The 7508-nt window shown below is 32.7% G+C and overlaps 1 protein-coding gene across 1 annotated transcript; it reads right to left on the bottom strand.

Moving 5' to 3' along the window:
* Window positions 1–167: 167 nt before the first annotated feature.
* On the bottom strand, window positions 168–6104 carry LOC132732463 (uncharacterized). Its single transcript, XM_060718881.1, has 7 exons — window positions 6036–6104; window positions 4523–4612; window positions 4086–4166; window positions 2733–2843; window positions 1681–1785; window positions 910–1017; window positions 168–338 (listed from the first exon to the last, which is right to left on the bottom strand). The coding sequence occupies exons 1-7, from the start codon at window positions 6102–6104 to the stop codon at window positions 168–170; spliced, it is 735 nt and encodes a 244-aa protein (XP_060574864.1).
* Between the last annotated feature and the right edge of the window lie 1404 nt (window positions 6105–7508).

Consider the following 7508-nt stretch of genomic DNA (forward strand, 5'->3'; position numbering starts at 1 on the left):
TCTTTGTTTTAATATTAAAGGTCCTAAATAAAATGTGTCAAATTAATGAACTCCTGAAAATGATTTGCACAACATGATCTCATTCTGTTTTATATCCAGTAAACAGTTTCAACTTGACAATAGGGATTTTCTTTAAGCATAAATACTTCCTGTTTCTTCTAAATCTCTTAAAAATCAACATAAAAAGTGCTCTGAGTAACAAGGGATATAAATCTTTTACAAAAACATACTTTATCAGCGCATGCCAGTTCTTGGACCATGCCGTAACAAGCTTTCCTTTCTTTCTCTAAAAATTCCGGGCCACGTTTGGTTCCAAACTCTTCACCTGTCTCTCCTCTCTGTAAGAATATCATTTTCACAGCTATCACAATTTTGTTCAGTTTTATAAGCCTATCTAATTTTGCGTGTATACTAAATTATAGCAATTACAGTGCTTGTTATTCACAAGTGGCAGCCATCTTGGCAGCCATCTTGAATTTTGGTAATTTAATCAGTACAAGCTTTTCAGAAGTTATTTATCACAAACCTTAGAAAAAAACTTTTTACAGAAAATAATCATTTTTCATAGACACGCCACTGTATTGAAACCCTGACATTTAGCATGATTTTACAGTATGTTTGTACAATGCAAATGACTTAATGTCAAATTATATGCACCACAGTGTCTAGTCGCAAAAGCTGCATAGGCATGTTATCAATTTTATATATCAAAGTATTCAAATTAAGCAGCCCAACAGAATAGTGTCTGGTCAGTTTGTGTGGAGGTGCAGATTGACCTGACTCTATCCTGTTGGCATAGGTTTATCATGTTGGCATAAGTTTATCCTGTTGGCATAGGTAAAGCATTATCACCTCTAACATTCAAATACTTAAATCAAGGGACATAATCAAGTAGGTCACATAACATACCACATCTTGAAGAGTTGTGTCAACTCCAGCATCTATCAAGTATTCTTGTATCTTTCTACCTACTTCAGATGTTGAACAACAAGCAAAATGGTAGGCTGTCCTGTTACACTAAAAACAGATTTGTGTGTTAAATATTAATTGAATTTGCGTGATACTCTGTAATACTAAAATTACATTTAAATGTTGGACACATTCAGTTGACATGTCATGTCATTATGTTTAACATGTATTGAAACAAAGTATGTCTTGTAACATTATGAAAAAATTCACATCTTATATATATTCAAAAAGCATTATGTCTTCCTACACAATAAAAAAGGATTCAGATGTAAACAAGAGCATCCCCTTTGATGTTACCTATCATCTGTGATAAAGAGGCAAAACTCCAAAAATATTGGTTTTAGAATTATTTCCTTTGTCAGAATAAACAAGTTTTCAAAGTTTATAATGATGATAACTTTTAAAGTGTTGTATTTGAATAATCAAAGTATTCGCATGACCATGATGTCACAGTGATCATTGAAACAGACATGATGAAAATAAAAGAAATGTAATTGTCTTGTTGCAATAAAAGTTGCTTATAAAATGCTTATCTTTTCATTACACATAGAACTGCCTCTTATAACCATCTACATAAAAATAGCCCACAAAAAAATCCAAGCAAAATAGGGCTGATTTTAATGAAATAAACATCCCGTCTTATAAGTGAGCCGTCTTGTGGCCGAGTAAATATGCATCCTTGTCTTATGGCCGAGTAAGTATACAACTTACACAATCTTGGCCATCTATTTCAACATCATATGGTGAGCTCAGAAAGAACTGCACTACATCATCTCTTTGATACAATACTGCTAACATGAGGGGTGTCCTCATGGCCTGAAAATATCAATCCACAAGTGATGACAAAGATCTACTGTATAATATATAAAAGAGTCTCAATGTAAGATTCAAACAAATTTCACTGAATTAACACTTGAAGATATAGTTTTGTAAGTGGCAAAGTCACAAAGTAACTGTTGATGTTCATGAAAAATTATGATTTGATCATGTAAGTCAAATAAACTAATATTTCATTCATTTTATATTTTTCCTATGATTTCAATTCCCTTTTTTAAATAGTTTTTGCAATGAAAACTCATGTGTCTTCCTTTATGACACAGTCAATTTATGAGGTTGCAAATTCATTTTAAAATATAGTTTATTACTTCTTTTCTTCAAATTTTGTTAAATTTTAATATAAAGTGTGCAAATGTTTAACCTATGTATTTCTAGTAATCATGTACATTCTGCTTGAGATGGATTTTTTAACTGCCAAAATTTCCAATCAAGTAAGGCATATTCCATTTTACATTTAATATACAAGTAATTAAGCAAATGTAACATTATATCTGACCTCAGACCTTGTCCAAGGTTTCTATGACTCATGTAAACTTTTATGCAAGGCGATGATGACCTTTGACCTTGAATACACTGACCTTGCTCCTGGTACCCATGGTTCATTTAAATTTTGATATATGACAATGATCTTTGATCAAGAATACTCTGAACATGATTCAGGAAACATTTGTTCATTTAACTCTGATGTGCACTTTTGACCTTGAATGCACTGACCTTACCAAGGTTCTTATATGGGTCATATATAAAATTTTGAAGTAACACAATGACCTTTGACCTTGGATACACTGACCTTGCCCAAAGTTCTTATGGTTCACATATTAAATCATGATTTAAAAAAATGACCTTAGACATGGAATACACTGACCTTACCCAGGTTCTTATGATTCACATATTAAATTTTGAAGTTAGACCAAGAACACACTGACCTTATCCCTGGTTCTAATGATAAGTTCTGGTGTGTGAGAATACTCAAAGACTCTTCTCATCTCTCTCAAAGCACCATCTTTTATAACATCCTGTATCTCCTTCACCTCTTCCTGTAAAACATTCACAAAATCAAAATACTGTTATTTGAGGACTATTTTGATATGGATTTTGAATAAGACTGAAGTGGATTTTACAACGCTTAGTTCTCATGAGACAATAAAAAGCGTCAAGTGAGATCTGTTCTTGTAAAATCCACAAGAGCCAGATATAAGACACAAATCAAGATACTCCTATAATAATCTTTTTATGCTTTGTTCTGCTGGTTTTAGGGTGCACCAACACAGTATAGGTCATATGGCATTGAAACAGAAAAAGATGATTTTGGCTTATCTCGGGTGTTACAAACTTCAAAGCAACACCATAGGTGAAAACCACCTCATCTGCTGGAGCTAAGAGATCCATAGACTCTACTTATTTGAACTCATTTAGATGCCTCTTGCCATCATACAGGAACAAATGGTTGCTGCAATTCTTACGCCTCAACCATTAAAGGCAACCCCTCAGCCACAAGGGGCACTCCTTTTATGATATTTCCTCCATAAATTCCAAGTATATGTTCAGTATAAACAGCAACTTCCTTTCAGACTGTACTAATCATCTACAAATACGGATTTCCTTTCTGTCAGGTTGTATTTGTGCATGGGATATAGCACATAATAACTGATGATAAGTAACAAAACATGAAACTTATGATTAAATCATTTTACAAAGAATAAAGGATTAGGATCAAGATCAGGTATAATCAGGTACAATCAGTCAGTCTGCTTGTTTCTTAAATACTGCATGTAGTGGAATCTCTGCTAAATTCCTAAAAAGGATTTGTTTCTAAAGCTTCCTATTTTGGGACTGTACATTATCAATTTAGGGTATATTTATTAAGATGAAAATTTGAAGTGAGTCAAGGACCAGTAAAGAGGCTTGTTAAAGACTGCATGGATGTGAAGGCTGACCTGGCTCTGTTATGGTAGCAAAGGCTAATCACTTTTGATCTGGCAAGGAAACAGCTCTGTAACTGTTTATCTTAATATACAATATTGCCGTGCCTTTAACCACTAGAACACAGTCAAACCAGGCTTTATATATCCATGCAGACTGAGTAGGCTAACCAACTAAAAATTCAAGATACCCAGTAATTGATACTGAAACTGTTCAAAATGATAATAAAGAATTCCAAATTTCCATGCAAAATTAAGTGTTGCAAAACTGAAAAATGTGAAAATAGTTTTACTAATAAAATAATAGAAAAGAAAGTTTTAAAATTAAGTATACAGAAAAACAAGTAGGAAACAAACCTGGAAGGTTGGCAGCCACTGTGTAAACTTCAGAACTTCATCTGATTCATTGCCTGATGCATATATAAATGTATCCCTGTACTAAATAGAGATTCAATCATAAACAGGTATGAAGAATCCAGTGAGGTCCAAAATCCTTAAGTACATTGTACTTTAGCATGAGTTTCAAAAATATGCAAACACATAAATTATTAAATATTTAGAAAAAACATAAAGTCAAATATTGCTTTATAACCTTTCATTATATAAACATATATAATCTCATCAAAAATATTTTTATAACTAAATGTTAGCCAATTTTATATAACCAATTACAATGCTCCTTAATACACCATTTATAATCAACAGATATGTTCTATTAATAGAATACTAGCACAGACAGTCACTGACAAGCAAACAATCCCAATCCCTATCCTACATTACTGAAATCTGCTTACATTGTGTGTGATCATCAAACTGTCATAACCACAAACTGCCATCTCAATTAGACATTCCATATCCGAGCTCCGCAATATCTTGATATAGTGCTGAAAAACATATATATGGACATTGGAAACTATGGAATGACATTGTTGGAAACAACATTGCATTTCCATCAAAATATTTGTAGCTTTTTTTAAAAATCAAGTAAAAAAAGTTTAATAACATATCAGACTAGAGGGTTTATAAAGAAAATGCATCTTAGGCTTTGCTACAAGCATAGTATATTAGTGCTTAATATATTATATCTTAGTGTTAATAAGTAACTGTATCAAAGGGTACAAAATTTATTAAAAGTTTGGGTTTTCTTGGAGAGGTTGGGTTTCTTTACTGTAAGAGGGAGAGTATTCTCACATGCATATTTGAAAGTAAGTATCAATAATGGTTACCTCCCTTTTACATCAGAAATTATTATCACTATCATTTTTGGATGAGTTTTATATCACGCAAACACAATAGAGGTCATATATATAACAAGTATTACTGGTGGAGAGATTTATCAGGTGCATTTTCGTGCATTAATTTGGCATTGATGGGTACCCAAGAAAAACCACAGACATAGAGAATAATAGGTTGGTGCCGTGGATGGAGAAAGTTTATCTGGCGAGGCGGAGGAATTTATTGGGTGAGCCGAAGGCGAACCCAATAAATTCCGTAGCAGAGCCAGATAAATTTTCTCCATCTACGGCACCAATCTATTATTCTATTTATCCTGTCACCGTTTTTTTTAAAGACTTTAAATAGGCAAACTACCTTTAATCACACTATTGGAAATGTTTCTATATAAACAAAGAAGGGCCGAAGCGTTCATTATTCTACAACAATGCACTCGCCGTTCTTATTATCTCCCTGTGTATTTTCACATTGAGGGCGCCATTTTGTTTGAAAAATTTGATAAATAAAAACAATTTTTTGTCGAATTTTGTTGTGAAAACTATCTAGAATGAAAGAAAATGGTCTAACTAAGAAATGAATTCGAACACCAATATCTTTTATTCAGTCGTTAACGCTGTACAGACGTTTAAAGTATTATTTACGTTACGTCACAATGTAGCGCCAAACAGCACGTGCAAAACAATCAAATCAAGTACGCTATTTTAATGTCGCAAACGAGTTAAGTTTTACATTTATTTCACTTTTAATAATTTTTATTTCGCTTGAAAAATTATAGAGTGAAATAAAATAACAAACAAAGTTTTATCAACGTTTCCAAAATTCGTTATTCTACACACAGAAGATTTAACGACAGTTTTTATATTTTTTCTTGAAAAGTAGTCCGGCAAACATGCATACCACGTGATCAAGTGCCGTAGATCAGTAAAACTATATGGCACCTTGTTATCGGGCCGAAATTGATACAAGTGACAGGATAAATTCCATAATCTAGCTAGATCTACCTGCTTGTCACCAGATTGCATTAAGGTGGAGTCATACAAATGTTTTATATTATTAAAGAACATAAAGATATACCTTGTCAATAAGGTCAACAACATCTCTCCTCCTTGCAAATCTTGCAATATTCCGTGGGTTACAGCCCATTAAAAAATAAAACAAAAAATGTATTTAATTGCTTTAAAATGGGCCTTTTCATTTTAGGAGGGAACACGGGATAAGGCCCATCACCTTGTTGTGATACCCCTCAGCCCCGTTGAAAAAAATTAACAATTTTGTGGCATACCAAAACCAAAAAGATTGACCAATGATGACAACAAGCAATTTCAGAATAGCCCCCTTCATATTATGTTGGGGGGGGGGTCATATGTCAAGAAACTGCCAGTCTGAATCAAATATCTTGTAAATTTATACAAGTCTGAATAAAATATTATGTGAATTAATCAGTTTAAATAATTCTTAAGGATTCAAATGCCAATTTGAAATAAATAAAACCCTGTTAATAACACTCTGAGTAAATAACTTGGTTAAGTAGCATGCACATTACATATAACATATTTTCAACATTTCAAAATTTTTGCACAAAACTTTGTTTTTGAAGGGTATTGTTTACTGACTTCCCCTTTCCTACTCCTGAGCAAATCCTGACAAGTGAAGGGAATTTGACAAAAGCACTGATTGTGGGTCTGAGCTTTTCAACATGTTATTAGGCCACAGTTATTGTTTTGCAACAATATGAAAATGGATCCTGAGCTAAAATCTACAGCAACAATTTTTGAATTGACAAAATAAAAAAAATATTTTCTATACAACTTATTTCAATTGCCATGAATGTGATTTAAAGGCACATTGTTCCTTAGAAATGAGTTCAATTTGACTTCTTTGGAAAGGGCTTAATACAGCATGTTAGATCCTTTGCTGTTAGTCATGCTTGGTGCCTTTAAGAAAGAAGTGCTTAATGTGTCATTATTAGCCATTAATGTAGCAAAATGTGAACAAAAGTAATATTTTGACTTCCATTGCACATGGGTGAAAGTGTGACATTTTGAAAATCCTGAAAAATGAGCTGGATCCAGGGTAAAGCCTGGTGGGGGGGGCCCGGGGGGCCACAGCCCCGGGATGTAAGAGAAAAGGGACAAAAAAAGAGGCCCTTTAAAAGCATTTTAAAAAAAATTATTCAAAACCTAAAATTTTACTTTTGCCAAAAGCCGATAAAAATTTAAAGGGTTTTAAATTTACAAAAAAATTTAAATCATTTGCATTTTTTTTCTGTGCATTTTTTTAATATTTAAGTAGTTAATAAGATCAAAATACTGAGAGCATTCGTAAATAAAAGCATTTCTGGAGTATACAGATAATGGACCATAAAGTGGATTGGTCTACAGGCATATTTTGTAAAGAAGATCAAATATTGATAAAAACGCAATAGAAATGCATGATCAATTACAAAGATATTATTTCTATTGACAGGCAAATAATTTATGATTCTGTTTCATGCTTTTAACAGCAAGGTCAATACTTATTATTCAACCATGAATAAATGTATAAAGT

This window comes from Ruditapes philippinarum, unplaced genomic scaffold (assembly GCF_026571515.1).
Source record: "Ruditapes philippinarum isolate M1 unplaced genomic scaffold, ASM2657151v2 ctg11410_1_1_1_1, whole genome shotgun sequence".
Taxonomy (NCBI): Eukaryota; Metazoa; Mollusca; class Bivalvia; order Venerida; family Veneridae; genus Ruditapes; species Ruditapes philippinarum.

Coding starts and splice junctions, on each gene's coding strand:
- LOC132732463 (XM_060718881.1), bottom strand. CDS start 6,104: ATGGGCTGTAACCCACGGAATATTGCAAGATTTGCAAGGAGGAGAGAT. Junction 4,167..4,522: donor GTTTGATGATCACACACAAT/GTAAGCAGATTT, acceptor ATCTCTATTTAG/TACAGGGATACATTTATATA. Junction 1,786..2,732: donor TCATTAGAACCAGGGATAAG/GTCAGTGTGTTC, acceptor TGATATTTTCAG/GCCATGAGGACACCCCTCAT.